The 25,189-nt window shown below is 43.0% G+C and overlaps 1 protein-coding gene across 1 annotated transcript; it reads left to right on the top strand.

The window, feature by feature from the left end:
• The first annotated feature begins 869 nt into the window (after positions 1-869).
• Positions 870-24,390, top strand: LOC135260672 (receptor activity-modifying protein 3-like). The gene is made up of 4 exons (XM_064346104.1): positions 870-1,374; positions 16,694-16,723; positions 17,180-17,339; positions 24,093-24,390. Exons 1-4 carry the CDS (start codon positions 1,296-1,298, stop codon positions 24,346-24,348), a joined length of 525 nt encoding a protein of 174 aa, XP_064202174.1. The 5' UTR covers positions 870-1,295; the 3' UTR covers positions 24,349-24,390.
• The last annotated feature ends 799 nt before the right edge of the window (positions 24,391-25,189 follow it).

Raw genomic sequence — 25,189 nt, 5'->3', positions numbered from 1 at the left:
TAGCTATACCGTACCGTGTAGTTTTAGCGCGTTATTTTCAACATGTCCACGAGAGGGTGCTGCAGACCTTTTCAATTAATTTCATCGTGGGAACTTCACTGGAGCGTTGAAAAACAAATAACAAATGGTAAAATGTGGTAAAATAATAATAATAATAATAATATATATATATTAATATATTATATATAATATATAAAAGCAAAACCATGTACTGATAACGCTGCTAAACAAATGGTAGAAGTGCGTATACACATAAGATAAGAGTTGTCTGTAAACTGTTTTCTTTCACTGAATAGATTCAACTGCTGGGTGGTCGGTACACAGTTTGGGCATATTTTTTTATAGTTTATATGTACATTTGTGTGAGTTAAACATGTACAGTTTGGAGAAATTAACTCATCTTTTGTCTCAGCTAAATTGTAGCAGCACTGCAAATGCTGTCTTTTTTGGAAACGGTTCATTGTGCATGCATGCAATGTTACCAGATGCATAGGATTTTATTCCCAAAAAGTATTCTTCTCCAACTTATATTGGCCCCTTTTAAGACGTCTCCCCATAATTCATTATTTTTATTCCCTATCGATAATTTATTCTCCGCTACTTCCCGAATGCAATCTTTCAATCTTTAAAAAAAAAATATCCACAACCAGGTGTCGTCTGCAGTTCTTAAATGGCTAAATACTGACGCAGTTATTAGAGTTAGATTTTTTTTTTTTTGTTAACAGATAGCGTGACGACTGTTTGCCTTGCTACCACAAATTATTAGTCCATGCTTCAGTAAACCGTGACATAGGATGTTCTGGGGTGGTAGGGCCCAATTTGCGATCTTCTCTTGGGGTCCAAAATCCCCTGGTTGTTCCATGTGCACATACGCAAGACTCTTCATAATAAACATTGAATAGGTTTAATATACAAATAGATTTGACGTGCTTTGGAGTGTTCTACAAAGGTGTGAGATTTCCTCTTTCAGTTCTGCGCGTGAGAGAGAGAGAGAGGGAGAGAGCGAGAGAGAGAGAGAGAGAGAGACGACCTCATCTGCGTGGAGGAAAGCGCGCGTTCAGGCATTTTGCGAATTCTCAGCATCTCCAGTTGAAATTCCTTCGTTGGGGGATAGCCAGGGGTACCGCTGTGGTCCGCGCGCAACGGGTTATATCGGTTCGTGATCAGCGTCTGGAAAGGGGCATATGATTGCGATGCCACAGCTGGAATATAAAGGAGTGGCTGACGTTTGGAATTAATAATGTTTTACTACAGACATTTATTGTCCAGCTGAAACAACATTGTAAGCGCAGCGCATGAGTGCCAAATCGTGGCAAATCGTTATGGATGAAAATGCTCTCCTTGTGTCCAAACTGTTCATCGTGGGCATCTTAAGTAAGTAAAACATTCTTATATATTTTGTACATGTGAGGTTAAAACAACAACGTGTAATTATTATTATTATTATTATTATTATTATTATAAGAAACCGCCCGATGAATGTAAAATCACTCTCAGCAAAAGTGTTTCTGGGTTGTTCATTCAGACCCAATAACATACAGAATACTTAATGCCGGTTAACTTCCTTTCAGTATTGTAACCTATAGCTCAATATTTAGCCACTGAAGCAATTCGTAATGAAGTGGTAAAAAATCTGATTGAATATGAGTTACCTTTATATTCACCCCTTATTGCTTATATGTACTGTACGAACGAGTTTTAGAAGTATATCGTTTTTTATATGATGTTCGTTTCGATTGGGCATCCACGAATCAAGGTAGAAGCGGCGAATGAATGAGTGCATATATACATAGGCTATATATATATATATATATATATATATATATATATATATATTTATATATATGTGTGTGTGTGTGTGTGTGTGTGTGTGTGTGTGTGCGTGCGTGTGTGTTGAAAACGGAGCACGCAGCAGTATCTAGAAGTAGGTTACTTTAAATAGCGCTTTAAACGTTGTAAGTGCATTAAATCATGTGTCATTCATAATCATGCAAATAACGTAGGCGTCAGTAAAATGTTAATATGTCTTAAATGTTACATTTAAGGCATGACACGGTGTTACCATTACCATTTTACAATAAATGGTGCGAGTCACATCAATTTGATGTGGGGGGAAAAAATACCCTTCTGTTGGTCGCGCAATTTAGAGCAACTGGGCTGCACAACTCAAGTCTTCTCAGAAGATAATAGATAGCCTAAGAAGTGCGAAGTAGGTGCCGGATTCTCGGAAAGAGCGCTGTGCTGCTGCTCGGAGCTCTCTTGGGATAAGCGAATAATGTGCCTTTATGGAAAAGAGGCAGGAGTCTTTACAAGAGATTTATCTCCCGCACAATCGAAAGAGACCAGTTTGGGGAGATCCGGACGATGACGGAGTGGAGAACGACGTGTCTGAAAAGTAGCCTACTGCTTGATATCTGAATAATTGAAATAAAAACAAATGTACGTTTTAACGACACTAGTCAGCACAACCCGATACCGAACGATAGAGTCCACTTCGAAGCAAATCAGATTTGCTTGGGGTGGAAAACAACAGCTCCTAAAATACAGCTAACGTTTAACATCTCAAAAACAATAGCGGCACAAACGGTAATTTTCTGATTACAACGTTCCGATTATAAGGGGCGCACATTTCACGTAAATGTGGAACCTAACGTTTGTTGTGTTTTAATAATTCCTGTCAAGCAAAATATGGCGAGTTTAACGTCAGCCAAAGCGACATATCTGACTATATGTGTCAATTTTAGGGACTACAGTATGTATGTACTCATGTACCTGAAGGGGTAGGCTATAGAGATATACGTAAGGATAAGGTATAGCTATTGAAGTTATTTGAAAAAGAAGCAAGAGTTTTCCATCAGCATTTGACCATGATTGATCAATTGATCATCAATCAATCAGTCAGTCAGTCATATTTTGTTTATATAGCAGGGGTAACAGTTGCAAGGTAAAGGCAGGGGTATTTTGGCTAGCAGGGGTATCCTGGCTGGTCTGTAGGAAGAAACCTTGGGAGGTCTCAGAAGGGCTCTGTTTCTGAAATCACAGTCTTCCAAGGGCCGAGAGCTGCTGGTTTTCCACCCTCCCTTTACCTGGGAGTCAGGTGTGAAGATAGACTGGCCAAGCAGTAGCACTCATTGTACAGATAATCACCTGGGAAGGAAGGAAGACCAGGGCCGGATTTCGATATAAGGGCCAGATGTGAGTATCCATGCAACAGGGGGGACTCCATCCTCCTCTGGTCAGCTTAGGATACGGGTTCACAGGAACAAGCTAAATAAACACGGTCAGGGCAAGCATCTGATCACTTAGGGGCGGGTTGTGTGAAGCATGCGGAGGTGGCGGTCCTGGGGTCAGGTGGCAGGGTGGAGCGGGGGGTAGGCAGGGGGCAGGCGGCAGGCTTTGGGGTGACTCGGGAAATGGGGCAGCTGCCCCACTGGTGGGAGTGAGATAGGGGGTTAGGGAAAAGCTGTGGATATAAAAGAAAAATACAGAGAGGAGGATGGACAATATAACACCACCCCACCCCCCATCAGGAGTTTACTATGGCAACACAGCAAAATACCCATCCCCCCCTGTGAAAATGCAGTTGAGAGGGGTCAGTAAGTAAAGTCAATAACACAAACACTTCCTGTACATGTCTGTTTGAAGCGCATACTCACTGCTCCCTCTGTGGGAGAGCTGGGCTCAAGCACTAGACTGGCCACTGCTGCAGGGGAAAAAAATCCAGCTTTATAAATGATTTACAGAACATATAACTTGAAGGGGAAAGGCATGAAGATGTGCTTATGGGCATGTCAGAACACACATCATGGGACACACAAAATGGGGGTGGAGGGGGGTTGTTCGAATGTCTTTTCAAAACTCTAAGTCAGTGTTCTAGAACTCCATTCCTTTCAGTTACCAGTAGCGATAATTGTTACATCAGCATTAGAATGCTCAGCTGAGAACATTCTTATCACATATTTGTGATCTCACACCTTAAAGGGTTTGAATAGAGAAAGAAGTCAGTCCCCAAGGTTCCCTTTAGAGTGAGTATCTCAATTGCTTCTCAGCACTTTGCAGTTATGATTGTGATAAAGTGAGGCATCGCTGATGTGAATCTCTTGCTTAGAAGGTAAACGAATGAACAAAATATCATTCACTTCCCTGCCCAACCGAGCATGTCTTGTAATATTTCTTGTCTGTGGAAGCGAAGCATAGAAAGGAGAGATCTCTACCTCTAACTGCAAAAGCAAAGGGGGGGGGGGGGGTTAGGGTCGGAGTAGAGACATCCAGTGACATCACAGTTGACTGGTTTCAGATGGCCTGCAGCGTATTGGTATAACAGCCTTATAACAGCCTCTTCCATTCTCCGATTATCTTCTGTTAAAATGAGACTTTAATTCACGTTACTGGAAGAGCTGGAATTGGATTCAACTTTCTGGTTAAAGGATGAAATCGGGAATCCCTTCTGTGAAATAGCATATTCCCAGATGTTGTGAAACTGGTGTGCACTTTTTGATACGGATTGCGTGATTGGACACACAGTTTAAGAATATTGGTTTGTCAGCTGAAGCAGATGGAGATGCATGTTTAATTACTATCTGTTGGCCGTCTTAAACCACCTTTTGCCTTGAGCTGTTCTGTGGCCCATGGTTGACGGATTCACAGTGGCCATCTTGTACCAGAAATTTTAATATGCACTGGTTCAGGTGGACAAGGAAGCAGTTTATTTATCCACTTAATCTAGGCATCGTCACATGGCCAGACCAGTAACTAAACCAGGACATCGGGGTACACCCCTTTTATTTGAAGTAATCATTCCAAAGGTGCCCCTCCTATAGCACCGGTGCTGTGGAGTGACACTTCTTTCTCTAGAGATCACGGCAGCCTGCACTCTTAATCAACCCTTCCATTTATGACATTTCATCCATATTTTTTCACAGCCTCATTAAGCGAGACTTGAAAACTGCTCTTGTGTCCCTGTACGGCAGAAGTGGGCAATTCCAGTCCTGGAGGGGGGGCCCGGTGTTCGTGCAGTTTTTTTGTTGTTTCTGCCAATTACCCAGGCTAAAATGAGATGATTGGCTGTGCACGCCAACGCTGCCCCACTTGTCGACTAGATCAGAGTGAAATATTTCCTGTAGGACACACACAAGAACTCGGCTCTCATTCATGCTGCTTATCGGGAAATGCAGCTAAAATGCCAGATGGTGCAAATGTGAAGGGCTAATTGAGTCATTACGGCCAGAAGATGGCATTGAAACTAGAAACAGATACGTCCCCTCGTTGCCCACATCTGTTATGTGAAGGGCTCTACTGTGGTATAATTCTGCACGTGAACAGGCGTTGGTGTATCTGGCCAATTAGCTAACTAAACCAGGGTAACCAGAAGCAACCAAAAACTTTTCTAAGCCCCGGTCATCCAGGAACAGAATTGCCTATAGCACAGTGTCCCCATCATTGGACTGGAGTTTCCTAGGCGATCCAGTGGGAAGGTCGCCCCCTAGTGGGTCACCGGTGTTTTTTTTTCTCAGCCGTGAAGCAACTAAGCTGAAGTCTCATTTTAGCTGCTACCGTCGGGTGAGCGAAAGCCATCGGGTGGTGTAATGACGGTATGAATAAATGAATGAATAAATAAATAAATAACTGGAAAAAAAAAACACGAGGAGGCCTGCGTCCCGCCTGCGTGCTACACGACAGCTCTGCGCTCGTGCTTTTTTTCTCTCGCCGATGCCGTCTCTGGCCTTGACTAAATTCGAGGCACGGAACGCATTTCAAGCATACCAGGTCAATTAGCAGCACGCTACGACTTAACGAGCTCTGCGCTGCTCGCTCCAAATGTTTCACGAATCGCGCCGTGAGTCACAAAAACGCGCGTCAGCACCGCTGGTCCTCGGAGGCGTTGGAAAAGCCTGTTTAAAATTGTAGAGTTTAAAAATGTTTCAGCATGCGTGGAGGCACACACATGCACACTAGCACGAATGGACAGCTAGAACATAGACACACGCGCATGCTTATACAGTACTGTCTGTTTGCACACAGATATACATTCACATGTGGATATCAGTGATATCACTCATATATGAATCATGTTCATTGTCTGTGCACATCCACAAATTCATACATGCACGTACAGCATATGAACACATACAGTATATACACTTTCATGTTACAGATGTACCTCCTGTGCCACTTTCATGTTACATGTACCTCCATCCAGCACTTATATTGCATATTGTTATCTTGATGCTGTAGCTTGTTGTTATGCCTCCTAGTTTGACTTGACATTACTCTCTACCCTAGCCTATGCTTACTGTGTGAACTAGGCTTAACATGTTTATGGCTATGAATAACTGTTACATGATGAGTATTGTACCTTATCAAACCTGTGTTTTGTAGTTGCTCTAATGATCTTCAGTGTGCACAAATTGTACCTCACTTTGGATAAAATCGTCTGCCAAATAAATGTAATCTAATGAATATACACTTGTGTACACATGAAAACACACAAGTGCCACTCTTATTATTATTAAGTGTGTAGTCAGGTGAAAGTGACAAAAGGCCTATTTCTCTAAAAAAACACACAAAAAAACCCAAATAAATCTCCAAGGAGAAGTCAGTGTGAGATGACTCACATATGAATATCATATTTCTGTCTGTACATCCACAAATGAATACATGCACATACAGCATAATATGAACACATACAGTCTATACACAGACTAGACACTTGAATCTACATGAAAACACACAAGTGTCACTCTTATTATTATTATTAAGTATGTGGTCAGATGAAAGTGACAAACGGCCTATTTCTCTAAAAGAAAAACAAAAGAAACCTAATAAATCTCAGAGAAGTCAAATGAGGACAGAGCACAGCAGGGGCCCGCCATGACACCCGCGAAGGAGAGGCGCCATTTTCTCAACCCCCCTGCCTTCTTCCCTGAGGGATAACCGAGGGGACGTGGGGACCGGGGGGGGGGGGGGGGGGTGTCTGGAGGAAGAAACAAACAAAAACAAACAGACCGCTGTCCTCCCTCCCTGAGTCACCCTCCTCCTCGCAGGGAGCGTCCGGCGTGAGGAAGAGTCCGGATTGTCTCCACAGCGGCGTCAGAATCATCCCATTGTTTCGTTTAGTCTACGCCCAGCTGCGCGTAAAGCGGAGCGTCAAAAAACGCCGGCGTCACTCGCGGTGCCCCAGGACCACTGAACGCGCTAACCGCGCTCTTTCAAACGAGCGCCAGTTTGATCGATGATTCTGTCGTCGTTGTCTGCCCGCTGAAGCTTGGACACATGAGGCTTAAGCCCTATTTGCTCAGCAGGTGCTTGAACTTCATTTTTAGCAAGTGCGGAGACTCCACGCTGGCTACAGAGACCTCCAGTGGCGCTGTTTTCGTCGCTAATATCAGAGAGCGCTGCGGTTGGATTGAACTTACCAGCAGCAGCCTAGATTCTCATTTGTCGATTATGACTGGCAAGGTCAGTGTGGAGCTGTTTTTTTTCTGTTTTTTTCTTTTTCTTTTTGTTCTACCTCACATCAGTATCAAGACTTCCTCCATACTCTTGTTTCCTTTCCCACACCCTGTGCTTACGCTTGTAGGAGAGGTGTGGTTGATACGATGCCTGATTAGCTATGTGGAAATGTGGCAATGTGGAAACCAAACATCGTCTGGCACATTGTGAATTCCCTCGTTAAAAACCCTACGTGACTGGTTGGCAATATTTATAAGGAAATGGCCATTTAAAGAGATTTATTTATACCCACAGAGGGCCTTAGGCACAATAGCTAAGTCATCACACTGAGATTATGGAACACAGAGCAGTGTAATCATTGAACTGGGTATCATTTTGGCAAAGAAATGTGGCAGATATTTTTGGATACTTGATATGTTATGCGGGTTGTTCTCGACCGCCTACGGACTGCTCGAAGGATACCCATAACTGAATTTGTTTACCACATCACACTGGCCAATAGAAGCTTTATCTTAACAATATAGATTTGTAATAGATTTGACTTTGCTTAACAGCTATTGTTGCTGTTCTCTCGCTTTTTTTTCCCTGAGATTTTTGCTGGTGTAAATGTGCCTTCCTGAAAGTTTGGCCAGCATCAACCAGTCTGTGGGTCTCAAAATCTCAGTGCGATCACGAGACCTCTTGCGATTCAGACTCGTGTGCACTTGTCAACATACGAGCGTGATCAGGCCTTCTGCTCATGTGTGAATGTGTATTATGATGTAAGTTTGCTTCACCCGCCTGGATTGACTAAGGCTGCCTGTGCTGTCACCAGACAATAAGGAGGAGAGGGAGTAAAGCCTTTCCAGCTGTAGAGGCCGATTCCTGTGGGATTTTCTTCCTTTTCCTCGTGGTGCATCCAAGGACAGATGCCCCACGTAGCCTGGTCTGTTCAGAATCCCACCCCCCTCTTTTTGAACAGCTGTTTTTATGGAGAGAGAGAGAGGGGAGGGGGGGGAGAGGGGGACACAGAGGAGGAGAAACAGCTTCATGCCACAGTTAATTAACAGTCACAGCATGGCGATTTGTTTATTAGCCCTCTGAAGAGTAGGTTTATCCAAGTGCTTTTTTTTCAACGGTCTAAATCAGTGTTCTAGAACTCCATTGCTGTCAATCACCCGCAGTGATTGTGACATCAGCATTAGAATGTTCAGTTAAGAACATTCTAATCACATATTTGTGATCTTAGCGACCCCTTAAAGGGGTAATGGGTTAAACAGAATGCAGTCTTGCAGTGATTCTGTTTAGTTGGTAATAATAAAAAATGCATTGGTGGCTGCTGGTTTGCTGATTTAATGTTGATGGTGGAGGGAGTGTATATTCACACAGTTCATTATTGACCTTTATTGATAAAAATGAAGTATTTATAGGCTACTATTCATACATAAAATTTAGATGCTGCCATACCATAGAGCAGTGGTACTAGAGACTCAAGACTTGGAGGGCTGCAGCATCTGCAGGTATTTCTGGAATACGTCGACCCTTTTCCAGGTCAGAAAAAAAACACGTAGTTTTTCATCATGCAGATAATTCCCATTATTTAAATAAAAAGGGACTCACTCACCACACTCTATAGCACGGGTGTGATACTCCAGTCCTGAGGGGACTGCAGTGTCTGCTGGGTGAATTTCAGCTCGAGTGATTCATTTAAATCATCGGTTGTTCTCAGGGTGCTGCTAACTGGCTGCTAATTGAAAGGAAACACTCATCAAACAGTCATAGCAGCCTAAATCTCAAATTAAAAAAACTTGCTGCAACTTTTGATACCTTTCCTAGCCTTTAAAAAAAAGCATGTTTTTCTTCCCTCTCATTGCCCCTTACGAAACACTGCACTATCATAATTTGCGGGTTCGGTTAAAGTCACTGAGGCAGCATTATCTGCAGGAAAAGACAACTGCAAGGCTTTTCACTAGTTTTTGCCTAATTGGCCTTGTATTGGCTCATCTCTGCGTCTGCAGCTGGTACAGAAAGCCACTGCGAGACAGTTAATTAAACACAACCGCAGTTAATTAAACACAAAAAAGGACGCTTTTCACTCCGATCTGGCCATTGTTCAACTGGCCACTAGTACGATATAAAACTGATATTAATTGCATTAACCTTGTGTGATACTTTTAAAGTATTCTATGGCCAGCTCATTAGAATTAACGAAATCTGTTGAATAATCCCCAGTCTTCTTTGACGGCCGATTCGTAAAGAAAAGGTCACCCGGCTTTCTTTAGCGCTCGCATGTCCTGCCCTGTGGAGCTCACTGCCCGAGGATGTCTCAGCCATACGAACCTCTGCAATTAACTCCCATCCAAAAACCCGTCTCCTCAATGCCTTTTTCATTTCTGCTCTTAACTGTATGCTATCACCTTTATTTAGCGTATTTAGCGTATGTTTAACAAATAAAAATGTATTTATAATAATAGTAATAATAATAATGATTATGATGATGATGATTATTATTATTATTATTATTATTATTATTATTATTATAGTCCAGCATTCAAGTAGCCTAGTATCCTAAATATGTTTTCAAAAATTACGTTTTCATTTAATTCATATGCATAGAAGTGTTTATATAAAATCACATTTACATTTGTGGATCAATTTTGCGTATGCTGTTCAAAACAGATCATGCAGTCTGATCACATAATCTTGTCTTTTGACGTAGAAAGCGAGCTCCCATTGTTTACTGTTTGCTGGCTAGCCGAATTCCTCCTGACTGCCAAGCCGAGCTTTCAGGGTGTCTGTTTAAAATGGAAAAGGCTGCTCTCCCCGGTGAGGCTAAGAGTTCCCGTTTCTTTTTTTTTTTGTCTAGTTTTGTTTGTCGACAGGCTACTGTCTGGAAATAGAAAGATGAATTGATACACTTCATTTAGCGAAGTGGGGTGCTGGCCGTCAGCGAACCTGACAGCGGTAACCGTACAGATTGGATTTTTATTTTTTATTTTTTCCGGCTCATTGCTCCGAATTGCTTTCCATGCCAGTGACATCATCATAACGGCCCGCTGGCGGCTCTGGCGATGCCATGATTGATTTTGCCCCAGACACCTTCTGCCCTTCACATAGAAAAATGTGTCCATACCTTCAGAAGAGACGACGTCCACAATCAGTATATATGCTGCTGTTAGCCCTGCTGGCCTTCACAGCCAATCAGCATTCAGAGTTTAATGCCGTGTAGATGCCAGTTTAGTCAAAGATGGTTTGAATAATGAGACAGCCATTCAGTATTACAACTGATATACATTACATTACATCACTGATCTTCATTCCTGGTCCTGGAGAGCTGCAGGGTCTGCTGGTTTGTGTTGTTACTCGACACTTATTTGATCGATTAGAGCAGTCGATTACTCAGGTAACTCCCCTCACCTGGTTTCTTGGGTCTGAACCGGATCGCGGATATTAAGGTGAAAACAAAGGCCGGTTGACCCTGCGGCTTCCGACATTCTTATGAAGGGCTGACTTACAAATATTAGGCCACAACGCAGCATACCATCCAATACATTACATTGCAGGCATTTTTAAGAGACGCTCTTATCCAGAGCGACTTACACGCCTTTCTACAAAGCGTTTACATTGCATCCATTTGTACAGCTGGATATGTACTGAAGCAATGCAGGTTAAGTACCTTGCTCAAGGTTGCAACGGCCACCCCGCACTGTTTTGACCAGCCAAAGAAATTGACTTTTCTCAGGTGGATGTACATACTGAAGTTACGCAGGTCCAGTGTCTTGCTCTGGGGTACGAGCACTGTGAAATAAGATTGAGTGCTTTTCGCATGGAAATGCTTTTGCCCAAAAAATATTTTTTTCACTTCTCTTCCACCACGAGAAGACGAGAAGTTCACCAGCATCTCTTCAGAGTCATTTTTTGTGATTAATATTTCCATAAACTTTTAATGCTGTGAGCGCTTTGTTAGATGACTCCCGCAGCGTAATGTGAAATTAAGTGAAGCCAAGCTTCATTAGAGCCCAGCAGTTTTCAGGGTGAGGTTTTCATTTGCAACACACAGACGGCCCGCCTACAAATTTGCCAGACCGAGTGAGCTAATTTTCGGTCCGACTGACGACATTCGATTCGAGGGATAACACGTTGTCACCTTAATTGTTTTCTCTTGGCTGGAATGATCTGCACACACATTGGAACTGACAAACTGGAAAATTTAGGTCAAGGGAGAAGGAAAATGTTAAATCAGTCTTGGCTATTGAAAACCGTCATTGGCATTGTGAGTATGAAGGTGCAGAATATCTCACTGTTTGTCCAAAATTAGTCATAAGAGTATTAAAGAGTTACGTTAAAGAAAATTGGTGTTGTCAGATAGATGAGGCATCTTTGAGCTTTCAGAAGACTTGTTTATCTGTCAGGCAGCCTATTACATGCCAAATCTCTGTTCTAATTGTATGCTATCCCACATAAATAAATAATAGTGTTTCTTATGTGTGATGTGCATTAGGCAAATGCAGTTTAGAACATTGTAATGATGTAAACAGGTCATTTATCACAACTTGGCTTTTCATTCTGAATTACGTGGCAATTATTGTTATAAGCTTAATTGCACTGGATGTTTTTTTTACATCCAGTAAATCAGATCAAATATAAATATTGCAAGTTTCAACCGTTAAAACACAGGGATATAATTCTGTCTGCGCTATTCATGCCAGGAAAATTATAAAAGCAAATCTAGCCAGTAACAATAAAATATGTAAAAAAGCATATCTGGCCTGTAACAATCAAACAAATCTTTCAAACACCTTATAATGCGTCAATCAACCACCCCTCCCACATTTGCTCCATTTTATTCTTGAGTGAGTGAGTGAATGAATAAATGAATGAATGAATGATAGGTGGATGAATATACATATTTGCAAGCTGGTGAATCAGAGACGAGTAGAGAATTCTTACAGGCTACAGATGGATGGATGGATGGATGGATGGACCCCATTGCATCTATGTCATGTGTTTTCTCAGTTGCTCATTGGCATGTTTTAAAGAGTATCTTGAGCTAATTATGTGAAAAATTGTATTTGTGCAATGCAGTTTTAATGCTACAGTTTATATAATTGTAATGTGACACATTTTTCTGTCAGAGCAGAAGTGGGCCATAGTTTGTGAAAGGGATATTGTACAGTATATACTTAACCGTTGAATCGTTTATGGATTGCTAATATCTTGACCATGACACTGAGTTGATCTACAGCCCATGTGGTTCACATCATTCATTGGTAAGGACACAATCTGTTATTATTAATTTACTCCGTTGTTAATGCACTTGAGTGCTATGAAATGTATTAGAACTAAGCCAAAGTAGAAGCCATGAAGAAGGAACACATAAGTCAACTCGCTTGCAAAAGCAAATGTTTTAATTCCAAGCGTATGCAACTGCCTAGTGTCCTCTTAATGTAATGAAAATGTACACAAAAGTGCATTAGTGTAATGTAAATGTGCACTAATGCATTATTGTATACAATTACATTACATTGCATAACAATCACATCAGACTTCGACATAGATCACTCTAGGTGCCTGTCGGTTTCTAAGGGGACCAGGTTGATTTTTGCATTGTTACTGTACATGTTATGGTTGGAAAAACAGCATGTCTCAATGTGATGAATTGCATGCTTGCCTGCTGGGCTGCTGGACACTCACTTACCCAGTGGCCTGATCTTACTTATTTTTATTCTTCAAACCCCATTTGAGATCTGTGGCCTAATTGCAAATCTAGAATAACAGCAAGCTTAATGAAGGCAGTTTACTGGAGATTAATCCTGGTTATTAAATTTATGAGTTTCACTAGAGCCTGTACTGTGCAAGAACATGAATTTGTCTTCAAAGCAATAATAACAATTTTGATTGAGTTTTCTCATCCAATTAATGCCCGACAAAAAATACTTATGAACGTATTGCACTTTTTTTTAGGTTTTGTGTCCCCTCTCCTTAGTCTTGACCGAGGCTGTAGTCACTCACTGGTTGACCGCTGACCCAGCAGAAGCGCTACAGGTCTTTAACGGCAGCAGAACACTGACATTTCACAGTGTTGTGAAATTAACCCTTTATTAACCCTTTAAATCAGGCCTAAGGGTGTGAGATCACAAACATGTGATCAGAATGTTCTTAACTGAGCATTCTAATGCTGATGTCACAATCACCACTGGTAACTTAGGGCAATGGAATTCTAGAACACTGACTTAGAATTTTGAAAAAAAAAAAGAAAAACGTATTCATCAAAGGGTCAAAGTTCAAGGCCATGATGCACCACAGAACGTTCACACCCCCATGATCACAGGGGAGAAGGGACAGTGGGACAGCAGCGGCTCAGGTTCCCCTCAGACCCCATTAAACCCGCTGCCATGGTACTGAGGTGTCAGCACTGTGCTGCAGAGGGTGCTGTACTTCAGGTGAGATCTTAAACAGTTCCCGACTCTCTGTGGTCATAAACGATCTTGTGGCCCTTTTCCCACAACCTGGCTCTGTACATGTGGCTGCCTAAACATCCCCTACATCAGACTGGCTGCACAATCGCATGCATTCCCTGTGCAATTTTATTTCTCAGGTTTTCAATGTGAAGACAAATTGAACCTCAGCCGATCTGGCTGGTTAAATATAGGTAAAAAAAAAAAAAAGATAAAATAGCATACATCTGCTTATGTACTGCCAGCTTCCAGGAGTTCAGTTTTTAAAAATAAAACTTATTTATTATTCTTATTAATGCAAAATACAAAATGCATTTCTTAAAAAAAAATTCAAATTCATTAAAAGCTGAAATTACAGATGCCATCAACGCCCTTCATCAGACAGGGATGATCGGGGAGGGGGGGGGGGGGGGATCTCTGGGAATTCTGGGAAACCATCTATATTCCCAGCCTCTTCCCAACGGAGCGTCAAGGCAGAAGCGTTTGAACCTTATGGAGCTGCAGGATAACAGGGGATTCTGCTTTGAACGGCCCCGCATCCTGACACAGGATGCTACTATATTTAGCGCGTCACAGTAGCGGCTGGTCCTCCAGGGCGTAGAACTGGCTGTCTTGTTTTGGGATTGTGCATTTCCTATGTTTGATTTTGACACCCTGGCTAGTCTGGCTAGTTTTTGTATTCGTGGAAAACGCCCTCTCTTGGCTTAAAGTGCTGCCAGCGTTGGAAGAATGGGAAAGACGCATTTTCATCAGAGTACCAGGAAGGAGATTTGAAAGCTTTCTCATTGGCCGCTGGGCTGGGCCAAGCAACACGCACCCCTAGCCCCTCCCACCACCGCCACCGTGCGCTGTTGAAAACGAATCAGAATCGTTGAAAAAAAAACGAACCCCAGCCCACGTCTGCCCACCGGCCGGCGCAGTGACGATATTGGGGGTGACGTTATTATTCCCGCTGCTGCACAAAGACACCTGTCAGACCTCGTAATGGCTGATTTGCACCAGGAGCATCGCGGGTCGCGGTGCGACTCCTGCTTCCGTTTGGAGCCCGTGCCTGTGGATTAGAGCAGTGTTTCTCAACCCTGGTCCTGGGGACCCACTGCCCTGCATGTTTTAGATGTCTCCCTGCTCCAACACACCTCATTCAAATGAATGGGTCATTATCAGGCTTCTGCAGAGCTTGATGACGACCCATTCATTTCAATCAGGTGTGTTGGAGCTGGGGAACATCTAAAACATGCAGGGCAGTGGGTCCCCAGGACCAGGGTTGAGAAACACTGGATTAGAGCTGTTATACCAGCCTTTCCGTGCCAGTCCACGGCTGGTATAAGCGCTCCACCAGCCTGGGCTTCCATAAGGTAGCGTACGCTGCACATCCGCTATGCATAATGGTGTCAATATTAGTGGGAATTAACTTTAAAAAATTACTTCGTTAACCCTTCAAGGTGTCGGATATGTGATTAGAATGCTCGTAGTTGAACGTTCTAATTCTGACGTAACAATCACAGCTGGTGATTGAAAGCGAAAGCAGTGGAGCTCTAGAACCCTGACTCAGAATTTTGAAAAACGTTCCAAACAAAAAAATAAATAAATCCTACCCCCTTCAAAAGGGTTAATGCAGACAGAGGAGGGGGGAGATTGGCCAGCTGTGATAGATTGTGAGCTGTGGCTCAGGTCATTCCCTGCAGTCCAGAGCATTCCCAATCCCAACCGTTCTGACCACCAACATTCCACTGCCAGTCAAACTAACCTCCCCCCCCCCCCATCCTCTCAACACATCTCCTGCACCACCCTCACCCTCACAGCCAAATATTCTGTACCCTGCTCACACACTCCCAGGCATGCTAGGTCAACACTGTCATGCTCCACTGCAGTCACTCCCATTTATAATCGCCTTCACCCTTCCACACCAATCACCCCCCCCCCCCCCTTCCCATACCAATCACACCCCTGGAACACTGTGACCCCTATGGGGTGCTGTTCACACAAACCTTCCTGAGCTGAATGTATATTTACCCTCTGTGCACACAGTATAGTAGGCCTATCAATAAGCTGTTTGTCTGTTTACAGCAGGGCTGCCCAGCCCTGTTACTGGAGATCTACCAAACTGCAGGTTTTCATTTCAACCCTCATTTTACACCTGGTTCTATTAATTAGCAGCTCAGCGAGATCCCTAGCTGTCGAATGAGATGTGCTTTGTTAGGGTTGGAGTAAAAAAATCCACAAGATGGCCTGGTTTATAGATATCCCCTAGACACAGCATATTACAGTATGTGCTGTGTGTTTTTTTTGTCCACTCAGAAAAAAAGGATGCTGATAATGAAATCAATCTGTAAATATACAGAATCACAACTCTACAGTATGATGCCCTTGCTTTTTAAAGGCATTAGCCTGTATGTCACAGACGTGCATATTTTAGATGGGGAAATGCGTGTTAGCAGTATGTTTGATCCCAATACAGATTTAACATTCTGTAATTCAGTTACAATGAAAATGATAATCTCTTCTTGGCAACTCATACCCTACTCTGTACCAATCTCAATACCAAGATTCATTCTCAGAAATTCATTTTAAAGAATCATTGAATCAATCTATTACAGAAAAATAGTTACTAGGTAATAGTTATCGTGCAACTACATTGTGTGCATTAAACCTCAAACACAGCGGCTTTAATGTTGATTTCAGACTAATTCTGTACTATTTAATGTTTATTATAGATTGATTCTGTACTCTTTAATGTTGATTACAGGTTGATTCTGTACTCTTTAATGTTAATTACAGGCTGATTCTGTACTCTTTCTTTTCAGTTACTACTGTGATGACAAGTGGGTTGTCAGGTAAGCATTATAAAATAAGCTGTCAGTCTCAGCTGCATAGATCCTCTTTGTAATGTAGTTTTATCAAGTATCAGATGTTTCTAAAACTTCTTTTTTTTCTTAACAATATTATACCATTTTACAATAGTTATTTGTCCAACACAAATTTCAGCCAGAAATAGTATTGCAGTAATACTGAACACATTACATTTTCTTCATTGCATTATAGTCATGTTTTTGTGTACCTCTTATGTTCCATTCTACTATTTAATAAAATTATGAAATTGTGTTTTTGTTACTATGCACTGTATGAATTCTGTTTGGACTGTACTTTAGGCTGAGTTCATTCAGTGACAAGCATTCTGATCTTGACACTGCTATAGACAATTTATGCGTTTTCTCCACATAAGGCATTTAAAAAAGTACTTTATTTATTTATTTATTTATTTATGTATTTATTTTTGTTGCCTAAACCAGCCACAGAGAACATGAAGATAGAGGACCCGGCGAGGGCTCCAGCTGACCGGTGCAACGAGTCGGCTCTGCTGGGCGAGATGGAGAAGTGCGCGGATGATTTCAAGGGCGACATGGCGCTGATCGATCCGCGGAACTGGTGCAACCTCACGCACTTCATCAGGTAAAGACTCCCCTTGCCCCTTTCCACCAAAACCAAAGATAACGTATTCCACTATCGCGGTAGAGTTAAATAAATCGGCAACTGTTCCGTTGCCCACGGAGTACTTAAAAAGAACAATTACAGAACTGCGTTTCGATACTGTACCACATGGTATTTCTTGTCTTTTAACGGAATCCCCCACGCTATTCTGAACGGTCCCTACTGCGAGAGTTTTCCGCGCGCGCTGCACGATTCAAAACCACAGAGACAGAACCACTTCACTGGATATTTAACAACCGGCGCAGACAACCTCCTGAGGACGAATGTGACTCTTTCATGGTTGGAAAATCAAATGAGTGTGCACTATGAACTGGGATTACTGCATCCCAGCTGTGTAGCCATAAAGCTATCATAGCAAAGTACACCAAGTGCAAATAACAAGTCTGTCAATTGGACCTGAACACCAGAAGTATTAGACAGTGCAGAAATGTATTGGTGTAGAGAAACATTACATTACAGGCATTTAGCAGACGCTCTTATCCAGAGCGACTTACACAGGATTTTTTAAAACATAGGATTTACATTGCAGCTGAATATATACAGAAGCAATTCAGGTTAAATACCTTGCTCAAGGGTACAACAGCAGTTCCTACCCAGGAATCAAACCTATGACCTTTCGGTTACGCATGTGTAGAGAAACATCCACTACTCCTGCAAATGAGATGTGTTCAGATTATTGGCATAGTACTCAGGTATGATTAATATTAGTTCTAATACAGGTAGCAGTGAAATAAGGAGCATACATTAAATAAATATATGCATCGAAAAGAAATCTATATGAAAACTCATATGAGCGATATCTTCTGTTGCAGTAATTAGGAATTTCATAAGCTGTATCCGTAGAGCTGTGCTCATGCGGCACATATATTTTGAACAAATATGTGTTGGTAGAAAACCACACAAATGCATTACATTTCTTGGAACATAGTTTTTTTCCCAGTTTATCTGTGTTTCTGTTGAATTTCACACCTCCCTTGCTGTGTAGAGGTTTCTCTTATTCAATGTGGTATGTATTGGATTTTTCAGATAATGTCAAGTGGGAATTTACGTTACTATAAAACATAACTTTCTTTATTTAAAAAGATATTAATCGCTTCATAAACTATCTCTTTTTTTATTTCGTCCGTGAGAAACAAAACATGCCAAAATATCTTTCGGCAAAGACGAAGAACCAGCGATTTCCAAATAACCATGCATGCTTTATGTATACAGAGCAAAAAGTTCAGTTTTAAATCAAGTCTGATTTACAATGAACTCTGGGAGAGTAGGAGCCCACATTTGAACCCCAGTGGACTCAGGTGAACTCAGTTAGAGTTGATTTAACAGTGACCATTTTAAATCTTTAGCAAATGTGTATCCTCCTCAGACCCAGAAGAAAAAAAGTTTAAGGATTTTAATTTTTGATTTTTAATTTTTTTGTAATTTGGGGCCCAGTGTGTGGGAGAGTATATGCAATCCCCACCCCAATTTGGAATGGCCAATCGTCTGCAACCACAGATGTTCATATGCACAAAAACAATGCTGCCAATTCAGGAGAGTGTAGACATCCTTTGTACAATTTTCAAAAAAAAAATTTTATTGAGTGTTTCTTGTAGTGTATGTTTCAGCATAGCTGAATATTTGGCTCTTGATATTAAGACCGGATGCTCTTGCCCCCTACAGAGGACAAAAATGACCTTCCAGGTCTTCAGAGGATATGGATTTGGATAGGAACGTATGATGCTGCATGACAGGAGAGAAACCCCAGGTGTTTGTATTTGTAAGATCGTAACCAACACACAGTCTAAATTTTTAATTCTTACCTGGAACCGCACAGGAGGAACAGAGGAGAGCGTTACTATGGCCTGGCGTAAAAAGATTTAAAATAAAAAAAAACCCAAAAAAAACCAAATGTGTCACCCCGTGTTTACAAGCTGTCGCGGAGAAGTCTATGACATCACATGATGGGGGGGACAGGAGGGGGAGAGGGGAGGGGGGAGGATGGCAGAGGGGGTGCCATCTTGACTTTCCTCAGTTTGTGGCTTTGGGCTACATTGGCCCCTGTGTTTAGTCAACTGGAGCGACACCAAAGCTGTCACAGTCCCTGCTGTTCCTTTACAACCCTCCTGTCTCTTAACCCTTTATAAGGTGTGAGATCGCAAATGTGTGATCAGAATGCTCTTAAACGGAACATTCTAATGCTGATGTCACAATCGCTGCTGGCAAATTGAAAGCAATGGAGTTCTATAACACTAACATTTCAGAAAACCTGTTCTTCAGAGGCTTCATTAAAATGAGAGAAAGTGCTTGGTTTCATGTTCCAAACATCGTTTACAAATTGGCTTTTTAAGGTCCCTTTTTCTTTAGTGTTGGCGTTGTGCATCCAATTAGACACTTCGTGTCTACAGTCTGCAATCTGCGCGTCTGCAATACTTACCAAATGATTAATGTTTCCGGGGAACTTTTTAAAGTAACTTCCAGCTTGTGCTGGTTTATGAATTTAAATTGAGAGCAGTGGGTGGAGTGAAAAATGCGCTTGTGAAAGTAATATTGCTTTGGATTAAAGGCCCAAGGCAAATGATGAAACGCGGAGCTTTGAAATATTGCCTTCTGTTTATTCGTATATCACAACCACTCCCAATTTCAAGGGTTTTTTTCTTTTCTTTCTTAGCTTATTCTATAATACAAGGAAAAGTTCACTACAGAAGCATACTGCAATCTTGCGATTGCACAACGCTCTTCATGGGCCGACAATGCCCAAGGGCCACGTTTTAGAAAATCTGACGGACGACCAAGGAGAACCGTGCGTTGTGCTAATCAAATTAATCTTGACGACGGGGGCCGGCCGGAAGATTCCGGATTTCTCGGTGACGAAGCAGCCTGCGGGCCGGTTTTTTTGAAACTCCCGATCGTGGGCGGTACCAATCGTGGCCGACAGCCCGGCGAATGCCTTTTTCCTTCGGGGAGGTGGGGGATTCGCCCGCCGTCGCCGACGCCGACGCGTCATTGCGCAAGAACGACTCCTCCGGCTCGGCGTTGCAGTTTGCAACATGGAGTGAGCTTGTTTTTGTTTGGCTGCGAAACATGAAAGTGCAGACATATTTGTATGCTTCGTTGCAGAATTGCGGTCGTTAAAAATGTATGTGAAAAAGGATCATCTGCACCATTTTTAATTTAGTCAATTTGTTTTTTCCCCCCTGAATTTGAAAAGGTAGATTTATTGTAAATCTCATTAAATGAAATGCATTATTGTTTTTCTAATTTCTGCCAAACTGGAAAATAGATAATGCCACTTTCATCTCCTCCTAATGGAATCACTCTCTGGGGTCATTGTCCTCTGAAGAATGTCCTCCCAAAATCTTTCCTCATTCTTGAGCTACATTTAATATTAGTATTAGAGAGCCCTGGTCTCCGTCTAAATAAAGTGGATTATTCCATGACCCCAGTTCTAAGCTTTCTTCGAATGGACTTTCTGTTGTATTGATTTCGTCTGGCAGCTCACAGATAGCAGCAGCCAATCGCTGCTTCAGTACGGGCTCTGCAAATTAATGAAGATTGGGGTTGGGGGGGTTCAATCTCTTGCGGGCCCCACCAAACTCCGCACACATTTTATGTGTCACATAACCCTGTTTGTGGATTATCACCCTGCAAGTGCCCAAGTTCCTGAACAGTCCAGTCCCTGCAGTTTGTCTTTGTGCCAAAGAAGGGATTACATTACAGGCGTTCAGCAGAAGCAGAGTGACGACTTACACAACTTTTACACAGCATTTACATTGCATCCGTTTATATGTGCTATGCTGAAGCAATGCGGGTTAAGTACCTTGCTTAATGGTACAATGGCAGTGTCCTACCTGAGAATCAAACCAATGCCTTTTAGGTTACAAGACCAGCTCCTTACCCATAATGCTACACTGCCCCCCTCTATGATGGTAAATGGTAAATAGACTGCATTTATATAGCGCTTTTATCCAAAGCGCTTTACAATTGATGCCTCTCATTCGCCAGAGCAGTTAGAGGTTAGGGGTTAGGTGTCTTGCTCAAGGACACTTCGACATGCCCAGGGCGGGGTTTGAACCGGCAACCCTCCGACTGCCAGACAATCGGTCTCACCTCCTGAGCTATATCGCCCCTATGATCTACTGCGGTGGGGCAGGATTCAGCGTGTTAGCATTTCACGCTCAACAGAGCAATTGGACAAATCAGATTCCACAATGAAACTGCGGAGCTAGCCCCGCGGAGCCCAGTAGGACGACTGCCAGGGCGGACTCTGGCTCTTGTTTTAAACGAACGCTTTACTGAGGAATGCAACGGCCTGACCCATCTGCCCTCCCTGCCGGAGAGCAATCCGTCCTCAAGGGCCCAGAGCCCGAGTTCCCATATGAGAAACGAGGCTGGAGCGCACTCTCCCTGGACTGATGTGTGAGCGTAAGAGGGAGTGACAGAGCCCGGAGGCCAGACAAGGAGCAAACTAATTTATGACGACTTCAAGGGAACATTGTTTTTTTCTTTTTGTTTTTTTAAAGAGAGGAAAACGGACAGTCTGTTCCTTTCATGTATTATTATTATTATTATTATTGTTATTATTGTTATTATTTGTTTTACTTTTATTCAGATGGGGCGAAAGCGGAGGTTACAGAAACAGATGGGATCACAGTACCGAAAGTTCCGTGGTGGGTGGGGGGGGGGGAGCAAGGGAACATTTTAAACCAGTTTTTATTTTTATCTGGGGGGGGGGTGTTATCTTTGGCGCTGTCCCAAGCAAAGCAATTTACATGAATCTTTGGCATCGCTGATTGATAAGCAGTAATCAATTTTGGCTTGAGAAATATAAACACGCGCGTGATTTGTGGGATGCCGTAAATTTTAAGCGAGAGTAGTTTGAGCCCGTGTACATGACGTCCAAGCGCTGGGCGTTCGGGGGTCAAATGCGGCGTTGCTTAGCTGGATATTAAACCTCGCATTTAAACCCCTGGAACCGCAGAACCGCTGACCGAATCTGTGAAATAAGGATTACGCTCTCCAGTCGTAATACAATTATGTGGTCTGGGGGGTTTTTAAAAACCTGAGGTTTGAACACCGGCTAAGCAGGCTGCAATTAACCCTTGAAGTTTCCTCTGAGCGCTAAGCACCTGTCCCTGTGTGGAGAGCCCGTAATGGAGATTCCCAGGGCAGTATGAAGTTTTTTTTTTAGTTTTTTTTTTTTTGATGATGATGATGATGATGATGATGATGAAATTCTCGGCTGTAAATTTGAAATGGGGGTTTCGAAAGGCTGCGCTCCCTTTCCCAGGATTCTGTAACATTCCTGTGATTCAACAGTGTTTTTTTTTTTTGCGTCAGTTCTGTGAAGCACTTTTTTTAACGCAAAAGTCTTTGGGACTAGGCCAGGAATAATAAGAAGGCGAACGACAGTTAATTTGGCAGTCTGTCGGGGATAAGGGGGGGGTTTTCTTTAACTTAAAGCCAAAAAAACCCCCCAAAAAAAACATAAGGCCACCAGAGATTTCCTGAGTGAAGTAACCATCTCTCGACTTCTTTACTACAGTCTTGTGGAATATGGTGCCCTAGAGTTATTTCCTAGAATGTAAACGCATTCAGTGTTCTGAAAACAATATTAGCATTGGCACTGACGGCGAACAGTAAAGTGTCACAGTGTTAAATCAACTCTTATCTAGTACATACAGTCCCAGTTGGACTTATGTGCACTCTAGTAGAGTTGAGTTAACACTGGACTGCATTACAGAGCCCTCTGGGAATCAGTGGTGTGTGTCACAGTAACCTCGTCCTGTGGCTGCAGTACCGCTGATTGACAGCTGCAGGGAAACACAGATATTGGGCCTCGTCTGATTAGACAAACTTGGGGCCGGGGGAGTGAATGTTCAGCAGAAGCGGTGGATGCGAAGGAACCGAACTCTCGCTAACGTATGTGGAAAGTGAAAGATGAAATGAAGACTATTTGTCAGCAAGCCGCTGGTTTATTGTCTGACTTGTGTTAATTGGAATGTGTCAGGATTGTCTTGCCTTGCTTTGAGGCTTGTCATTGGCTAAATGCTAATGGGAAAAGCTTGTAATGGCCCCGTTTCAAAGGTCATATGAGTCTGCTGAAGAGTTTAATGGAAACTGCTGATGTTGGGGAAAAAAAAAAACTTTGGAATAATGGAGAGGACATTCAGTAAAACCATCACGGTTCTTTTGCTATGCTTTTTAGAATATATCTTCAGGATAAATAATCTCTTTCTCTCCCTCTCTCTCTCTATCTCTCTCTCAGAGTGTTAGCAGATGTTTCAGTATCACAAAGTAATGAGAGTTTGAATGTGTTTCGAAGTGTGTGGTGTCTTAAGGGTGTTTCATGTTTCAGTGGAGGGAAATGAAGCACTGTTTGCACATGGAATAGGACGAGGGAATTCAATCTGATTTTTCTGTGGTAGGCTTGTGTTTTTCATGTTATTTTTTTGATATTTGAATTTTGTTTTATTGTTTATGTAATGTAATTTATGTAATGTCATTGGTGTATTGACTGCAGAAATGAAGGATGGGTAAAAACTCTATCTCTCTCTCCCTCCCTCTTTCTCTCTCTCTCTCTCTCTCTCTCTCCCCTCTCTCTCTCTCTCTCGCTCTCCCCCTCTCTCTCTCTCTTCTCTCTTTCTCTCTCCCCCCTCTCTCTCTCTCTCTCTTTCTCTCTTTCTCTCTCCCCCCTCTCTCTCTCTCTCTCTCTCTCTCCATTCAATCACACAGGGAGTACAACTACTTCTCCGCCTGCACGGAGACCAAGGCGGTGCTCATGGGCTGCTACTGGCCTAACCCGCAGGTGGAGGGCTACATCGTCCACGTGCACCGGCGGTTCTTCTCCAACTGCACGGCGGCCCACGCGGCCCTGGTGGACCCGCCCGACGACACGCTCGCCGCCCTCATCGCCGTGCCCGTGCTGCTCACACTGCTCATGATCACCCTGGTGGTGTGGCGCAGCAAGCGCAGCGACATCCTGGCCTGAGAGAGAGAGAGTGTGTGTGTGTGTAGAGGATGGTGGGGTGTGGTGGGAGTGTGTGGTGTGTGTGTGTGTGTGTGTGGGGAGTGGGTGGGGTGTGTGTGTGTGTGTGTGTGTGTGGGTGGGGGTGTGGGGGGGTGTGTGTTGTGTGGTGGTGGGGGGTGTGTGTGTGTGTGTGTGTGGGTGTGGTGGGGTGGTGTGTGTGTGTGTGTGTGGTGGTGGGTGGTGGTGTGTGTGTGGGGTGGTGTGGGTGTGTGCATGTGGGTGTGTGTGTGTGTGTGTGTGTGCATGTGGGTGTGTGTGTGTGTGTGTGTGTGTGTGGGGGAGTGGGTGGGGTGGGGGGTGTGTGTGTGTTTGTGTGTGGGTGGGTGTGTAGTGTGTGTGTGTGGGGGTGTGGGGCGGGGTGTGTGTGTGTGTGTGTGTGTGTGTGTGCATGTGTGGTGTGTGTGTGTGTGTGTGTGTCTGTACAAGAGAGATGAGACCAGTTGATGTCACCACACACTCCTGATCTGAGCTGTTCGGTCCTGTGAGACGAGGGAACCATAACCTCTGAACCATGACCTCTGAACCATGACCCCTCTCTGAGTCTCCTCTGTGCTCCAGCTGATGGTCAGTGACCCTTTCAGTACACATCCCAAAAAAAAAGACAAAATGAAGATTATACTGACTCTGCCAGACCTGCTTTGACCAGATGTATCAGACCAGCATCCAACATTTATTCACCAACATTATTTAAGCTGTCGTTATTTATTTCCTTGTTTCCAGGTTGGGTTGTACCAGATTTTGTACATTTATTTAGATGGACTCTCTTACTGAAACAGGTTAGCATGCCCTCACCAGCGAATTG

The sequence above is a fragment of the Anguilla rostrata genome, chromosome 8 (genome assembly GCF_018555375.3).
Source record: "Anguilla rostrata isolate EN2019 chromosome 8, ASM1855537v3, whole genome shotgun sequence".
Lineage (NCBI taxonomy): Eukaryota > Metazoa > Chordata > Actinopteri > Anguilliformes > Anguillidae > Anguilla > Anguilla rostrata.
This window is presented reverse-complemented; position numbering and strand designations above follow the sequence as displayed.